A 17250-nucleotide genomic window follows, 5' to 3' on the forward strand; every position below is an offset into this window, starting at 1 on the left:
ACCGCGGCCTGGCCTGGCCAGTGTTTGACCTTTATTAAGAGGGGAGGAGGGGAGGAGGGCCCGCCAGGGTGCCCACTCCCTCTTGGTGACCCCCCCATCAGGAGTTAAGGCTCCAAGCAGCAAGTGACAGAGGAGGGGGCCTGGCTCCAGCAGCCGGGGCCTGGCAGCGGACCCCCCAAAAACACCCCGGCCGGGTGGTGCCTGGGGGCCTAGGTGAGGCTGGTGTTGGAGCTGCTCGTAGCACTGCCTCGCTTCTGCAGGCAGCGCACGGAGCTGGGGACCTGCAGGCCTGTCGTCACCTGGAAGCTGCCACACCATACCTGAGGGACAGCGGGGGGAGGCGGGAGGGGCTCAGCTTCGAACCCCGGCACCCAGCACCACCCTCTCCTACCCCTGGACCGCGGAGGGCAGCTCACCGTGAAAGCAGGCAGGAGCGGCTGTGTGAACTTGGCCTTGAAGGTGTGAAGCACTTGTTTGGTGCGAGCGTTGTAGAAGGACAGGAGGCCTGGGGTGGGGAGGCAGAGGGACAATGGGGCCAGTTAGAAGTGGGATGGGGACAGAGGGAGGGGACTCAGGCAGGGGCAGCCAGAGACGGCAGCTGGGGCTTGGGGTCACCTTGGTGGAAGTCACAGTGCACACCCAGGCAGTCGGGCACGGGGGCATCCAGCACCTTGACCTTGTTGGCATGCTTGGCCGTGAAGCTGACCTGCAGCCAGTTGTTCACGTGCAGGCACCAGGAGGCGGCCGTCTTGCCCAGCTGCTCGAAGCGGCCCAGGCTGCGGTAGGCCACGCCCACGCCAAACGCTTTGCTGTCGGGCTCATAGCGTACCTCCCAGTAATGCTCCCCACCGTCGATCAGCGTGTCCCCTGGGGCACAGGGCAGGAGGGGTGGGCAGGGGAACTGGGTAGAACTCAAGCCACAGATACCCTTCCACAAAGGGCTAGCCCCTGAGGTACTCCCTACACCACAGCTGCTCCCTTCAGATACTCCTGAAGTTCCCAGCTATGCCCCCCAGACACTCCTTGGGCTCCAGCTGTTACCCCCAGCACTCCTTGGGCCCCAGCTATTCCCTCCAGATACTCCACTGTCCCTGTGATTCCCTCAGGTGCCAGTTATTCCCCCCAGACACTCCTTGGGATCCCAGCTATTTCCCCCAGATATCCCTGAGAGTCCTAGCTATTCCCCTCAAATACTCTCGAGCCCAGCTATTCCCTCCAGATACTCCTCAGGCTCTAGCTATTCCCTTCAGATACTCCTCAGTTCCTGCTATTCCCTTCAGATACTCCTTGGAGACCCAGCTATCCCCCCCCCAGATACTCCTTGGGGACCCAGCTATCCCCCCCAGATATTCCTTGGGAACCCAGCTATTCCCCCTGAGATACTCCTTGGGGACCCAGCTATCCCCCACTGATATTCCTTGGGAACCCAGCTATTCCCTCCCAGATACTCCTTGGGGACCCAGCTATCCCCCCCAGATATTCCTTGGGAACCCAGCTATTCCCTCCCAGATACTCCTTGGGGACCCAGCTATTCCCTCCAGACACTCCACTGTGCCTACTACTCCCTCCTGATACCCTCAGGCCCTAGTTATTCCTCCCAGATACTCCTTGGGCCCCAGCTATTCCCCCCAGATACTCCATGGAGACCCAGCTATTCCCCCGAGATACTCCTTGGACCCCAGCTATTCCCCCCAGATACTCCTTGGGGACCCAGCTATTCCCCCCAGATACTCCACTGTCCCTACTATTCCCTCCTGATATCCTCAGGCCCCAGTTATTCCCCCCAGATACTCCTTGGGGACCCAGCTATTCCCCCCAGATACTCCTTGGGGACCCAGCTATTCCCCCCAGATACTCCTTGGGGACCCAGCTATTCCCCCCAGATACTCCTTGGGGACCCAGCTATTCCCTCCCAGATACTCCTTGGGGACCCAGCTATTCCCTCCCAGATACTCCTTGGGGACCCAGCTATTCCCTCCAGATAATCTCTGGGCCCCAGCTATTCCCTCCAGATAATCTCTGGGCCCCAGCTATTCCCTCCAGATAATCCTTGGGCCCCAGCTATTCCCTCCAGATACTCCATTGTCCCTACTATTCCCTCCTGATACCCTCAGGCCCCAGTTATTCCTCCCAGATACTCCTTGGAATCCCAGCTATTACTCTCAGATATCCCGAGTCCCAGCTATTCCTCTAACACTCCTCAAGCCCAGCTATTCCTCTAGATACTCCTCAGGCTCCAGCTATTCCCTTCAGATACTCCTCAGTTCCTGGTATTCCCTCCAGATATTCCTTGGGCTCCAGCTATTCTTCCCAGATACTCCTTGGGATCCCAGCTATCCCCCCACCAGATACTCCTTGGTCTGGGACCCAGCTATTCCACCCAGATACTCCTTGGGGACCCAGCTATTCGCCCTAGATACTCCTTGGGGACCCAGCTATTCCCCTAGATGCTCCTTGAGGACCCAGCTATTCCCCCCAGATACTCCTTGAGGACCCAGCTATTCCCCCCAGATACTCCTTGGGGACCCAGCTATTCTTCCCAGATACTCCTTGAGGACCCAGCTATTCCCCTAGATACTCCTTGGGGACCCAGCTATTCCCCCTAGATACTCCTTGGGGACCCAGCTATTCCCCCAGATACTCCTTGAGGACCCAGCTATTCCCCCCAGATGCTCCTTGGGGACCCAGCTATTCCCCCCAGATACTCCTTGGGATCTGAGCTATTCCTCTGACATACTCCTCAGGGCCCCAGCTATTCCCTCCAGATACTCCTTGGGCCCCAGTTATTCCATCCAAATACTTCTCAGGTCCTAGCTATTCCCTCCAGATACTCCTCAGGGACCCAGCTATTCCTCCCAGATACCCCAGCTATTCCCCCCAGATATCCCTGGAGGTCTCAGCTATTCCCTCCAGATACTCCTTGGGCCCCAGCTATTCCCTTCAGATACTCCTCAGTCTCTGCTATTCCCTCCACATACTCCTTGAGGACCCAGATGTTCTCCCAGATACTCCTGAGGCTCCAGCTATTCCTCACAGTTACTCCTTGGTCCCAGCTATTTCCCCCCAGATACTCTTCAAGGTCCCAGCTATTCCCCTCCAGATGCTCCTCAAGCTCCAGCTATTCCCTCCAGATATTCTTTGGGTCCCAGGTATTCCCCCCCGCCAGATACTTCTTGGGCTCTGGGTATTCCTTAGGCTTTATCAACTTCCTCTAGAGATTTAGTAAGCCCAGAAACTCCCCAAGCCTCAGTTACTCCTTTGAGATTCTCTACAAGCCCAAGCTACTCCTTCCAGACTCTTCCAGGCCATACAAACTTCCTTCAGTTCCTCCCCATGTCCAAATACCTCTCAGTTCTTCCCAGAAACTAGATCCTCCTCAAACCCTTGCTCTTGGAAGACTCGTGTTCCTGCAGGCCTCAAGTCCTCCTGGAGTGCAGACGCTCCCCTAGTTCCCGGCTCTGGCAGAGTCTAGAAGCTCCCTCTGGCTCCTGGCTGTGGCAGAGTCCAGATACTCCCAGGACTCAAGACTCTCTCCTCTTGTTCTCTGAATCCAGATTCTATCCAGACCTCAACTCCACACAGAAGGCAGAAGTTGCCCCAAGGCATTCCCCAACCCAGATACTCTCCAGGCCTCAGTGCATCCTGGAGTCCAGGTGTTCCTCAAGCCTCCATTACACTCTCCAGGAACCCTCTGAATTTGGATACCCCTTGGCTTCAGCTCTGCACACAGTCCAGATTCTCTCCAGAGCTGAGATCCTACCCAGGCCCCAGATCCAGATTCCTGCCATCTCAGCTACTCCTTCTCCCAGTGCAGCTATTCCATGCGCTTCAGCTTCTCCTCACACTGTTGCCCCTCCCAGATCATAGCTGATCTATCATATCTCAGCCCCTTTCCAGATACAAGATGAACCCCCATATAATGTCTTCTCCAGGTCTGCTCCTCCCTGATCTCAGTTACTCCCCAAACCACAAATTATCTAGGCCCTTTCCCAAGGATGAGCTCTCTCTCTCCCGGTAATTTCTGCAACTCCAAAGACAACTCCCTATATCTTCTGCTTCCTCCCTGAAACAAACTCTCACCAATCCCAGGTGTTCCCAAGAAAATCTAGATCATGAGAGGACCATAACTTCCCCTCAGGCCCTCGCTTATCCTCAGGACCACAGCTACTCCCTAACTTCCTTCTCCCTAGATACTCTGACCACAATGACTTCCTTATACGTTAGCCTCTCTTTCCAGCTCTATTCTGAACAGTAGCAATTCCCCTAAACTCCAGTTCCTCCACTAACTTCAGCTGCTGCTTCATAGGATGCGATCATTCCTGTGCTGCTGTCAACTCCTCAGACTACTCTCTCTGGCTCCTCCGCATACCCTCAGACAATCCCCCAAAACTCCTGCCTGGCTTCAGCTCCCCCATAAATGGCTGCTCTATAGGCAACCATTCTTTCCAGCTACTCCCCAAATCCCAGCTACTCCCCAAATCCCAGCTACTCCCCAAGTCCCAGATACTCCATGGGCTCCAGAAAATTGCCCTCAAGCTCCTGCCCAGGCACTATCTGGTCCAGAGTCTCTTTCCTTCACTCCATAAATTCTGGCTCTCCCCAGCAATCCCTCATCCCCAAATATTTCCATTTGGCAGTGCCAGAACAACATGTTATTCCGGGAGCAACTTTGCTGATGGCCGCCTGTTTCCACAGACAAAGGCAAAGGGTCTCCCTGAATCTACCATTAGGCCCCGTCCCAAACTCCCCATCCCCCCTCTTCTCCCCCTCCTTACCCAGCACTGTGTAGGATTCGGCGGTGAAGCGGTCCCGTCCCCCACGACCTGACGGCATCCTCTTAGGAGATGGAGTACCTCTGTGGAGGGCAGGGAGTGAGCAGGCTCAGTTCAACACTCATCTCCCAGGGTAAGGCTTCCCTAATCCACCCCAGCCACTATGGGTGTTGGGTCAATCTCTGGCAGTATTTGGCTCTTTTTATACACTGAATGCCTCATGTTCATGCCAGAACATGCCTGTGCCCTCTGTCATCTGGGAAACTCCTATTCAACCATCAAAACCCCACTCAAAACCTCCTCTCCCCTCATTCCCTCTCTGGGTTCCCCCAGCCCCAGGTCCCCCCTCCACCCCAGCTCTGACCACACTGGGCTCTGTGTCCATGTCCAGCTTGATCTCTTCCACCAGAGACTTAGGGAGGGGAGGGGGCAGGCTACCTGGCCGGGGAGTTGACAGGAGACGCAGTCCGCCCCTTGCCATCTTTCTCGCGAGCCTTGATATCCTGCACCTTCCCGCCCATAGCGTCCCACTCCACGGAGAGATCATCCACCCGCAGGTTCTGGTGGGATGTGGACGCATCCAGGCGGAACATGAACGCTGGGGCCGGGCAGACGTGGGAGTCACAGAGATGGGGAAACCCAGAGAGACACAGAGAGAGACAGAGAGAGACAGACAGTGACCAAGACAGACCAAGACAGGGAAAGAGAACCAAAGGGCCAAGGAGACAGAGTCCAAGACGGAGACAGACAGACCGACAAAGGCTCAGAGAGAGACAGATACAGAGACAGACAAGCCGAAAGACAACAGAGAGACAAGATGGCAAAAGGTGGAAGGGACAGAACATGGAGCCCGAGGCGCGAAGGCCGAGGGTTGTTGCCCAAAGGTCTCCCGGGTCTGGAGGCATTTTCAAGCCAATTGCACTACCCTGGGTTTCCATGGAGGACTAGTCCCAAGAAAGGGGTGGAGATACAGCACGAGAGAGTTAGGCTAGACTTCAGAGGGACTTCCTACCAGGGCACACGAAGGTGTCGCTGTGGCATGCTGTGGAATGGGTTTTCACTACTAAAATCTCATCCCTAGCTCTACAGAGGACTTAGCTATTTTTTGGTAAAGAGAGAGGATGTGTGGCTATATATAAAAACCATCAAGGTATACAGGGTAAACCTCAGAAGCAAAACACAAAAACAGGATTATAGCAGACACTCAGGCTAAGGAAGCCACTGTGGATGGAGCTTTGAGCTTCCTGGCAGCCAAGGCAACAAGGCCACAAAGCTCTGCTTTGAGGATTCTCTTTTTTTTTTTGAGATGGAGTTTCGCTCCTGTTACTCAGGCTGGAGTGCAATGGCGCGATCTCGGCTCACCGCAACCTCCGCCTCCTGGGTTCAGGCAATTCTCCTGCCTCAGCCTCCCGAGTAGCTGGGACTACAGGCACGCGCCACCATGCCCAGCTAATTTTTGTATTTTTAGTAGAGACGGGGTTTCACCATGTTGACCAGGATGGTCTCGATCTCTTGACCTCGTGATCCACCCGCCTCAGCCTCCCAAAGTGCTGGGATTACAGGCGTGAGCCACCGCGCCCGACCTGCTTCGAGGATTCTCATGGGCTCTGGGGGTCCTGGGAGGAAGGGGCCATGGACTCAGGGGTAGGGCAAGGGTAGAAGCCAGTCACCTGGTGTCTCCAGAGTCACCGGCTCGGAGAACTCTCCTGCAACTGCCTTGTTACAGGCCTTCACACGGAAGTTCATGTATTTCATGTCAAACTTGAGACCTAGGAGGCAAGAGAGGCATTTCAACACTTGTGTATTCTCCGAGACTCTGAGTAACGGGTTGAAGTTGCCATGTCCCACAGTGATTCCTGATGCCTTTCTAAGAAGCACCTTACAAATATCTTATCCCTGACAAACCATCCTTGCCCTCCTCTCCCAGAGGGGCTATGAATTGTTTGACTCTGCCTCCAACTTCAGACTGGCTAATCAGGATGCTTTAAAACCCAGTCACTGATTGGTTCAGAGATTTGTAATGCACCACTGCGCACCAGCCTGCGTGACACATTTGTCTGGGACTCTGTCTCAAATAGATAATAAAAAATTAAAAAATTAGGCTAGGTGTGGTGGCTCACACCGAGAATCCCAGCACTTTGGGAGGCTGAGGCGGGTGATCACTTGAGGTCAGGGGTTAGAGACCAGCCTGGCCAACGTCGTGAAACCCCATCTCTACTAAAAATACAAAAATTAGGCGGGCACCTGTACTCCTACCTACTCAGGAGGCTGTGGCAGGAGAAACGCTTCAACCCAGAAGCCGGAGGTTGCAGTGAGCCGAGATTGAGCCACTGCATTCCAGCCTGGCGACAGTGAGACTCCATCTTAAAAAAAATGAGCTGGGTGTGTCGGTGCACACCTGTGGTCCCAGCTACTCAGGAGGCTGAGGGAGAAGGAGCATGTGAGCCCAGGAGGTTGAAGCTGCAGTGAGCTGTGACTGCATGACTGCACTCCAGCCTGTGCTACATAGCAAGAACCTGTCTTTCAAAAAAAAAAAAAAAAAAAAAAAAAAAAGGGCCGGGTACACTGGCTCACGCCTGTAATCCCAGCACTTTAGGAGGCTGAGGCAGGAGGATCACATAAGGTCAGGAGTTTGAGACCAGCCTGGCCAAGATGGTGAAACCCCGTCTTCACTAAAAATATAAAAAGTAGCCAGGTGAGGTGGCACGTGCCTGTAGTCCCGACTACTCAGGAGGCTGAGGCAGGAGAATCGCTAAAATCTGGGAAGCGGAAGTGGCAGCGAGCCAAGATTGCGCCACTGCACTCCAGCCTGGGTGACAGAAGATTCTGTCTCAAAAAAAGAAGCGAGGAAAGAAGAAAACAGCCCCAACCCTCCTGTCTTTCCAAGCAATCCACAAAACAGTAAGTGGACTGCAAACGACCACATAGGTGGCTACTTCAGCATCCTCACTCCTGCACACCTTTCCATGAATCCAACTTTCTGCCCTGAGGAATTCACTCACTAGGAAGTCTGTCAAAGGCAGGGAGCCATGGTTGTAAAGCATGGCATCTGGAAGCCTCGTAGTGACAGAAGAGATCTATGCTTTGACTGTGGTGTTGCTGGTGACATGAATTTGCACATGGGAGAAAACTGTGTGGAATTATACACGCACACCCAAATGAGCACGTGTAAAACTGGTAAAATGTGGCCGGGTTCGGGGGCTCATTCTTACAATCCCAGCACTTTGGGTGGCTGAGGCAGGCGGATCACCTGAGGTTGGGAGTTCGAGACCAGCCCGGTCAACATGGTGAAACTCCATCTCTACTAAAAATACAAAAATTAGCCAGGCGTAGTGGCATGCGCCTGTAGTCCCAGCTACTCGGGAAGCTGAGACAGGAGAATTGCTTGAACCTGGGAGGTAGAGGTTGCAGTGAGCCGAAATCACATCACTGCACTCCAGCCTGGGCAACAAAGTGAGACTCCGTCTCAAAAAAAAAAAAATTGCTGGCTGGGCGATGGCTCACACCTGTAATCCCAGCACTTTGGGAGGCCAAGGCAGGTGGATCATTTGAGGTCAGGAGTTTGAGAGCAGCCTAACCAACATGGCAAAACCCCGGGAGGTGGAGATTGCAGTGAGCCAAGATCATGCCACTGCACTCCAGCCTGGGCGACAGAGCAAGACTCTGTCTCAAAAAACAAACAAACAAACAAAAAAAACGGGCTTGGTGTGGTGGCTCATGCCTGTAATCCCAGCACTCTGGGAGGCCAAGGCGGGCAGATCACAAGGTCAGGAGATTGAGACCATCCTGGCCAATATGGTGAAACCCTGTCTCTACTAAAATACAAAAAATTATCTAGGCACGCAGCGCGTGCCTGTAGTCCCAGCTACTCAGGAGGCTGAGGCAGGGGAATCGCTTGAACCCAGGAGGCTGAGGTTGCAGTGAGCCGAGGTCATGGCACTGCACTCCAGCCTGGGCAACAGAATGAGACTCTGTCTCAAAAAAAAAAAAAAAAAAGGGGGGGGTGGTGGGTAAAATGTGAGTCCACTGCACCCAAGTCCGTTGCCCGGTTTTCATGCTGACTACGTGGGTCCTCACCGCAGTTCCTTTTCACTGTTTTGGCAACTTCCTGTGAATCTATAATTATTTCAAAATACAAAGTTACAAGAAAACAAAAACCAAAGGCAGGAGCACTTGGAGAGGTTTGAGGGAGCCTATTTAAAACAAATAAAACGAGGTGTGTTTATTTTGATTCTGAAGCAAAGAATAACAGACAGTAGCTGTCTGCAGGCTCCCCAGCGGCTGGCGACTTTTTCCCCTGCAATTAGCATGCTCGTTATTAACCATGTATGCTAATTACAGATAACTAGCCGGCTGATTACAGCCCCAAGCAGCTAGTGAATAGTGATAGTTAACCTATCAGCCAGCCTCTCCCCGCCCCTGAGGATTTTTTTTTTGAGACAGAGTTTCCTTCTATTACCCAGGCTGGAGTGCAATGACTCGATCTTGGCTCACCGCAACCTCTGCCTCCTGGGTTCAAGAAATTCTCCTGCCTCAGCCTCAGGACTACAGGCGTGTGCCACCATGCCCAGCTAATTTTTGTATTTTTAGTAGAGACGGGTTTTCACCATGTTGGCCAGGCTGGTCTTGAACTACTGACCTCAGGTGATCATCCGCCTGCCTCGGCCTCCCAAAATGTTGGAATTACAGGCATAAGCCATCGAGCCCAGCCACTGTCTGATACAGGGATCGTCCCCGAGACCCCCGACGACTGATGGCGAGACGGGAGCCTGGAGGGGGTGCTGCTCACAGCTGGGTGGAGCTGGCGCACGCCACCCTTACCTGTCAGGGTGTACTCTGTCTGCCGGATGCCCTCGATGACCATCCAGGGCTGGTCCTCCTTGAGGCGGGGCGGGCCCTCGAAGTTGGTCCGCCGGTATTCCAGCACGTAGTGGTCGATCTTGCTGTCCTCGTCCGGCATGCGCCACACCAGGGTCACACAGTTATCCGCCACCAGGGACTCAGCCAGGTCGATCACCGGCGCACTGGGCACTGCCCAGGACGGAAGGGAGAGGGGGGTCAGGGTTCTGCGCCTGATGCCAGGGGCAGGGGGCTTGCTGCAGCCCCGCCCGACCACATGATGGACAATTTTGGGGGCATGGCCACAGTGAGGTTCCACGCTTGGCATTGGAGACTCTTTTTTTTCTTTTGAGATGGAGTCTTGCTCTTGTCACTGGAGTGTAGTGTCGTGATCTTGGCTCACTGCAACCTCTGCCTCCTGGGCTCAAGCGATTCTCCTGCCTCAGTCTCCCGAGTAGCTGGGATTACAGGCGTGCACCACCAAGCCTGGCTAATTTTGTATTTTTAGCAGAGATGGGGATTCACCATATTGGCCAGGGTGGTCTCAAACTCCTGACCTCAGGTGATCTGCCCTCCTCAGCCTCCAAAAGTGTTGGTATTACAGGTGTGAGCCACCGTGCCCGGCCATGGAGACGCTTGAAGTTTTCACCAAGGGGTAGGGGGAGGGCTGAACTTTCTCAGGATTCCATCATTTAGAGACAGAATTATTCCAAATTCTCTACGAATGAGGGATGTGGCTTTCTTTGGGGCTGCATCATAGACAGTGTGGGTTTTCAGCCCATTTCTCCCCAGGGGAGTGGGCTTCTCAGGGTTCCACCCCTGAGGACAGAGTTTTCCCAGAAGCTACCATGTAGTGGGCGGGCCCTTCTCATGGCTCTATCCAGAAGCAAGGTCTCATGAGGACTCCACTCCCCCAGGACACAGTACTCTCAGGGCTCCACCCCTGGAGACAGGGTTTTCCCAGGATGCCACTACCCAATGGGTGGGGTCTCCTCATGGCTCCACCCAGGGGTGGGGCTTCATGAGGACTCCACTCCCCCATAGGACATGGTATTCTCAGGGCTCCACCCCTAGGGACAGGTGTGTTTTCCCACCTGGCAGTGTGGGGGGGCTTCTCATAGCTCCACCCAGGGGCAGGATTTGATGAGGACTCTACCCACACAGGGCGTGACATTCTCAGGCCCCTGCCTCCCTCAGGCAGAATCCAGACACCTGGCCGTCCACCTTACTCCAGGTCCTGTTTCAGGGCCTCCTAGCCTCCCGGGCCATTCCCCCGAAGTCCTGGCCCTCCAGTGCATGCCCCTCTCACCAGGCAGGAACTTGAGTGCCTGTAGCATCTGCCGCTCCTGCGCGAAGTCCACCATGAGGTGACTCATGTTATCACTGACCTTCGCTTTCAATGACAGCCGGAAGGCAGGGGCCATGGTCACTCTGTGGGGAAGGAGGTGGCAAACGTTTTCGGGGGGACCAGGCCGGGTCATCTGTGGTATGGGGAGGCCCCTCCGTGGGCACCTGTCCAGGGCTCTGGACTGAGACACCCTCACCAGGCAGCCCCTGTCTTCACACCAGGGGCAGGGCAGTGGGGCGGGGGCCAGACCCCAGCTTCTTACCCATCTTTGATTTGCTTGGCAGCCTAGAGAGAGGGACAGAACAACATTCAAAGATTTGTTTTTTGGTTTTTTTTTTTGAGACAGGTTCTTGCTCTGTTGCCCAGGCTGGAGTATACTGGCGAGATCTCGGCTCACTGAAACCTCCGCCTCCTAGGTTGAAGCAATTCTCCTGCCTCAGCCTCCTGAGTAGCTCGGATTACAGGCGCCCGCCACCACACCCAGACAATTTTTTGTATTTTTAGAGAGATGGGGTTTCAACATTTGGGCCAAGCTGGTCTCGAACTCCTGACCTCAGGTGATCCACCCACCTTGGCCTCCCAAAGTGCTAGAATTACAGACGTGAGCCACCATGCCTGGCCTTTTTTTTTTTTTGAGACAGAGTCTTGCTCTTATCACCCAGGCTGGAGTGCAATGGCATGATCTTGACTCACTGCAACCTCGACCTACCAGGTTGAAGCAGTTATCCTGCCTCAGCCTCCTGAGTAGCTGGGATCGCAGGTATCTGCCACCACACCCAGCCAATTTTTTGTATTTTTAGAGTGACAGGGATTCACCATGTTGGCCATGCTGGTCTCAAACTCCTGACCTCAGGTGATGCACCTGCCTCAGTCTCCCAAAGTGCTGGGATTACAGGGGTGAACCACCTTGTCCGGCCCAAAGATTTGTTTCTACCAAATCATAAAGCCACAGACGGGAAGACTGAGGCCTAGGCAGGAAGGCATTTGCCCCAGCGCTGGAGGCAAACACTGTGATTTTTCCCCCTTCTTGACCGTGCCCTGAAGATAGAGGATGGCCAAGACAGGTTCCTGTCCCCACCCCAACCTCCTGCCCACACGCAGTCCAGACAGCTTGAAAATTCAGGAAATAAAACTACAGGATACCCAGTTAAATTGGCATTTCAGGCCGGGCAAGGTGGCTCATGCCTGTAATCTCAGCACTCTGGGAGGCCTAGGCAGGCAGATCATGAGGTCAGGGGTTCGAGACCAGCCCCAGGCTTTTTTTTTTTTTTTGAGATGAGTCTCACTCTATCACCCAGGTTGGAGTGCAAAGGTGCAATCTCAGCTCACCACAATCTCCACCTCCTGAGTTCAAGTGATTCTCCTGCCTCAGCCTCCCAAGTAGCTGAGATTACAGGTGCCTACCACTATGCCCAGCTAATTTTTGTATTTTTAGTAGAGACAGGGTTTCACTATGTTGGTCAGGCTGGTCTGGAACTCCCGACCTGAGGTGATCTGCCCATCTTGGCCTCCCAAAGTGCTGGGATTAGAGGCCTGAGCCACCATGCCCAGCTTAATTTTTGTATTTTCAGTGGAGATGGGGTTTAACCATCTTGGCCAAGCTGGTCTTGAACTCCTGACCTCATGATCTACCCGCCTCAGCCTCGCAAAGTGCTGGGATTACAGGCGTGAGCCACCGCGCCTGGTCAGACACACTATTCTTTACCCGGCAGCATCAGAGGCGCTCACCTGAGGAAAGTCCTCACTGTCCATGGCCTGCAGAGTCTGGTTGGCCGTCTCTAGAAGCTCCTCGGAGCTCTCCAGGGCCCGTGTGCAGGCAGCCAGCTGGTTCTGTGGACACCAGGCACACAAAGAGGAGACGAGTCACTCCACTGCCTCAGGCCCCCCAAGGGCTCCTCACCCCCTTCAGGGTCCAGGGTACCATGCACTTCTCGAACTCCAGGTGGGAGATGGACGTTGGAGCCTCAAGGGCCCCATCAAATTGGGCCAAGCTCTTGTGAGTACAGAAGTAAACCCTGGAAATCCCTTCCTTAAACATTCACAAGAGGTTGGGTGTGGTGGTTCACGCCTGTAATCCTAGCACTTTGGGAGGCCAAGGTGGGAGGATCACCTGAGGTCAGGAGTTCAAGACTACCCTGGCCACCATGGTGAAACCCCGTCTCTACTAAAAGTGGAAAAACTTAAGGCCAGGCACGGTGGCTCACACCTGTAATCCCAGCACTTTGGGAGGCCAAGGTGGGTGGATCACAAGGTCAGGAGTTTGAGACCAGCCTGGCCAATATGGTGAAACCCTGTCTCTACTAAAATTACAAAATCTGCCAGGCATGGTGGTGGCGGGTGCCTGTAATTCCAGCTCCTCAGGAGGCTAAAACAAGAGAATCACTTGAATCCGGGAGGCAGAGGTTGCAGTGAGCTGAGATTGTGCCACTGCACTCCAGCCTGGGCGACAAGAGTGAAACTCCATCTCAAAAAAACAAACACACACACACACAAATTAGCTGGGCATGGTGGCGGGTGCTTATAGTCCCAGATACTCTGGAGGCTGAGGTAAGGGAATCACTTGAACCTGGTAGGAGAAGGTTGCAGTAAGCTGAGATTGCACCACTGCACCCCAGCCTGGGCAACAGAGCGAGACTCCGTCTCAGAAAAACAAACAAAAAACTCACATGAGCCAGGAACAGGGGCTCGTGCCTGTAACTCCAGCACTTTGAGAGGCCAAGACAGGAGGATTGCTTGAGCCCAGCAGTTCAAGACTAGTCTAGACAACATAGTGAAAACCAGTCTCCACCAAAAAATACAAAAATTAGCTGGGTGTGGTGGCCCGCTCCTGTAGTCCCAGCTACTTGGGAGGCTGAGGTGGGAGAATCGCTTGAGCCTGAAAGGCGGAGGCTGCAGTGAGCCATGATTGCACCACTGCATTCCAGTCTGGGTGATAGAACAAGACTCTGTCTCAAAACACAAACAAACCAAAAACTCACATTCCCAGGCCACACCCAAGCTTCTGGGCTCCTGTTCCTTCCGGGACAGGAATCTGCCATGTCAGGAGTTGCCCAGGAGGTCTGGATGCAGCCTGAGTGACCCCAGCTTGGAGTCTGAGTCAGAGCCCACGGGAACCATGGAAGGTGTTCGAGTGGAGGTGATACCCTCAGATCTGGGGGACCAGTGGGAAGGAGTGAGAAACTGGAGGCACTGAGTGAAGACAGGAGGGTGAAGATCTGAGCCAGACCTGGGGGCACCATGATGGAAAGGAGATTCAGAGAGAGCACAGGTGGGCCAGGTGAGGTGGCTCACGCCTGTAATCCCAGCATGTTGGGAGGCTGAGACAAGAGGATCACCTGAGGTCAGGCGTTCAAGACCAGCCTGGACAACACAGTGAAACCCCATCTCTACTGAAAATATGAAAATTAGCTTAGCATGGTGGCAGGTTCCTGTAATTGCAGCTACTCAGGAGGCTGAGGCAGGAGAATTGCTTGAACCCGAGGCAGAGGTTGCAGTGAACCGAGATCGTGCCACTGCACTTCAGCCTGGACGAGAGAGTGAGACCTCTGTCTCAAAAATAAAAAGAGAGAGCACAGGTGGATGGCAGGTTGACGAGTCCATGGACAGGGAGGGGCCAGGGGAGAGATCAGAAACTCAAGAACACCCAGTTTGGGAGGAAGATGCCCAGGCCAGCTACGCTCTGTTGAGTGGGAAAGGCGGGGAGGGGAGGAGGATGCCCCCAACCCTCACCTGCAGCTCGTAGGTGCGGCTGGCACGGTCCTGTTTTATCTTCATAAGCATGCCTTCTTTCAGCTCCTCCAGGAGGGAGAAGAGGGACTGGAACTCTGCTTCGAGGTCCTCCTGCACCTTCGCCGAGTTCGCCTGGCTCGGAACAGCCAGGATTGGCCAAAGCCCGTGTTCAGAGGGGGAAACTGAGGCCTCCCACAGGCATCAACAGCAATGGGCCAGTTCCTACGGCTGCATCCTTCTGCCTCCCTCCCTCCACCCGCCGCCCCAGGACTCCCCAACCGCCTTCACCTCCACATTCAACAGCATCTGTTTCAGGGAGTAGATAAAGCTCTGAATTTCTTCATTCTTCACGGCCAGCGTTGTGATGATCTTCCTCAGGGCCTCCTGCACCACCAGAAGTGTGGACACATACATGTGCACACACGTACACCCACATGTGCACACACACGTACACATGTGGGCACACACACGGCAGGCAGGTGAGCCCCTCAGCCTGACCAGGCTCTTCCCTGTAGGGTCAGCGCTCCCCTACAGGGATTCAGAGAGGAGATGTGGGGCTGCCACGCTATCAAGCTTGTGCACCAGCCAGCAGGTGAAGCTCTGGACTGATACAATTCACCTATAGCAGCTGGGAGCCCTAGGCAACCCCATATTACAGGAGAGAAAACTGAGGCTCAGAGAGAACCTCTCAGGAAGGGACACAACCTGGCCCCAAACCAGGCCTGCCTGAGCACAAAGGCTACAACCCGTTACCTGCATCCTGAAGGTGGGGCGCGAGGGGCTACCCTGGGGACAGAAAACCTCAGAGGAAAAGGATGCCTTTTGGAAAATGGGCTAACCTGGGGAAAGGGTTCTCGGTGGAAGGAAAAACCCTAGGGAAGTGGGATAGCCTGGGACAGAGGCTAGCCTCGCAACAGGGGTGAGCCAGGGAAGGGGAACCCCTGAGGATGGGGCCTACCTGGGGGAAAAGGATAAGCAAGGAAAAAGAAATTACCTGGGCAAAAAAGGGGAACCTGGGAGTCGGAGATGCGGGGCCCCAGGTAAGCAGGGAGGGGGCAGGGAGTCCTGGGGGAAGGGCAGAGGATTCTGGGAGGGGGGAACCTGCTCCGGGCCCCATGCTTGGACCCAGGCTTCCGACGGGCTCCTTTTCACAGGGGCAGGGTCGGTGGGGTCCGCACTGCGGAGCTGGCGGGGCGTCCTCCGGCGGTGGGGCGGGGGCTGGGACGCCTGGTCCGCGGCCGGGAGGGAGGGCGTGGGGGATGGGGGTCGCGGCTGGGACTTGGATATTGGGTGGGGTGGGGGGTGTAGAGGGCACGAATCTGGCCCCAAGCCAACATGGAGGGCGCTGCATCCCAAACTGGAGCACGGGGGCTAAATCCGGGCGGGGTCGCCACGGGGTGGGGCCTCGGCCGCAGAGCAGCTGGGGCGGAGGCGGGGGGGGGCGCGCTGCGGTAACACCTGGTCCCCTCCCGCGCCCCCGACGCCCGGCCCCGCCCCGCCCCGTCCTACCCTCTGTTCTTCCATTGCTGCAGCCCAGGTCACCCCGGCCCGGCCCGCGGGCCCCGCGCACTCTGGGTCCCCAAGCTGCCTTTGCCGCGGCCGGTAGCCAATGGCCCGCCGAGCCCTCGCCGCCGCCGCGCCCCCGGTTAGCGCTCCATCACCGCGCGCACTGCGCAGGCGCGGCCGCGGCGGCCGCCTGGGAAATGTAGTTCTGAGCTGGGCTCGTCCAGAGCCCGCACGTCCGGCGCCTGGGGCTCACCGGGCGCTGTTGGCGGTAATGTGTAACCTGGAGAGAGCCCTGGGTCAGAACACAGGGGGCTCGACCTCCGGCCCTGCCGTCGGACCTCAGAATCATCTCTAGAGATCCTGTGTCTCAGTTTCCCCACTTGTTCACCCACACATATTATTCGTTGCTACTCAAATTGTCTAGCCCACCTTCTCGCGCCTTGCATTTGCCGAAAATCTAAGGCTTTTGCCCAAGAGGGTGTTTAGCCTCTAATGCCTTCTTTCCATTTGTCCCTGTGTTGCAACTGAACTCCTATACACCCCACAAAGCCCCAGGCTCCAACAGCTCCTCCAGAAGTCTTCATGCCAGCCCAGGCACAGAAGCTAAGAATGTCTGTGACCAGCTCTGGAAGAGCCTAGGGCCTAATCTATCCAGGGTCCCTCAGCAGAGGGAGGGGGGATGGGTGGAGCTTCAGAATGTTCTGGGGAGGGGAAGGAGTGGGCAAGGGAGGCTGGGAGGGTGTGTGTGTCTGCTGGGGAGGTGAGGCACAGCCACCGCAGGGCCCTCCCTGTGGTCAAGAGGAACGCTGTGGATGATGTAGGCCTTCTCGGTCCCAGTGAGAAAGGAGGTCACTCTGCACTTGGGTCTGAGACGTTGAGGTCTGTGGGTTCGCCACCTCCTCCCTCGAAGGCACTACAGAATCAGGGGTGGGGGGTGCAGGGCTGTGAGGAACTCCAGAACCCATGAACCTCCTCCACGGGACCCCCAAGCTTCTCCCAGGCCATGTAATAGAGGACCCAAAATTATCAACAGATATATATTTCTCTGAACCGCAA

General features: G+C 55.3%; 1 protein-coding gene across 1 annotated transcript; it reads right to left on the minus strand.

The window, feature by feature from the left end:
• Positions 1–15: 15 nt before the first annotated feature.
• FSD1 (fibronectin type III and SPRY domain containing 1) lies at positions 16–16361 on the minus strand. The gene is made up of 13 exons (XM_064382071.1): positions 16198–16361; positions 14977–15072; positions 14689–14820; positions 12688–12789; positions 11222–11244; positions 10921–11042; positions 9594–9803; positions 6443–6541; positions 5211–5370; positions 4776–4855; positions 616–867; positions 417–505; positions 16–320 (listed from the first exon to the last, which is right to left on the minus strand). The coding sequence occupies exons 1-13, from the start codon at positions 16210–16212 to the stop codon at positions 210–212; spliced, it is 1491 nt and encodes a 496-aa protein (XP_064238141.1). The 5' UTR covers positions 16213–16361; the 3' UTR covers positions 16–209.
• Between the last annotated feature and the right edge of the window lie 889 nt (positions 16362–17250).

This window comes from Aotus nancymaae, unplaced genomic scaffold (genome assembly GCF_030222135.1).
Source record: "Aotus nancymaae isolate 86718 unplaced genomic scaffold, 86718_ANA_hifiasm-v0.15.2.pri h1tg000028l, whole genome shotgun sequence".
Classification (NCBI taxonomy): domain Eukaryota; kingdom Metazoa; phylum Chordata; class Mammalia; order Primates; family Aotidae; genus Aotus; species Aotus nancymaae.

Bases quoted from the DNA above. Each gene is read 5' to 3' on its own strand.
- FSD1 (XM_064382071.1), bottom strand. The intron at 4,856-5,210 runs GTAGCCTGCCCC...TGCCCTCCACAG, and splicing joins CCTGTCAACTCCCCGGCCAG to AGGTACTCCATCTCCTAAGA. The intron at 506-615 runs GTGACCCCAAGC...TCCCCACCCCAG, and splicing joins GCACTGTGACTTCCACCAAG to GCCTCCTGTCCTTCTACAAC.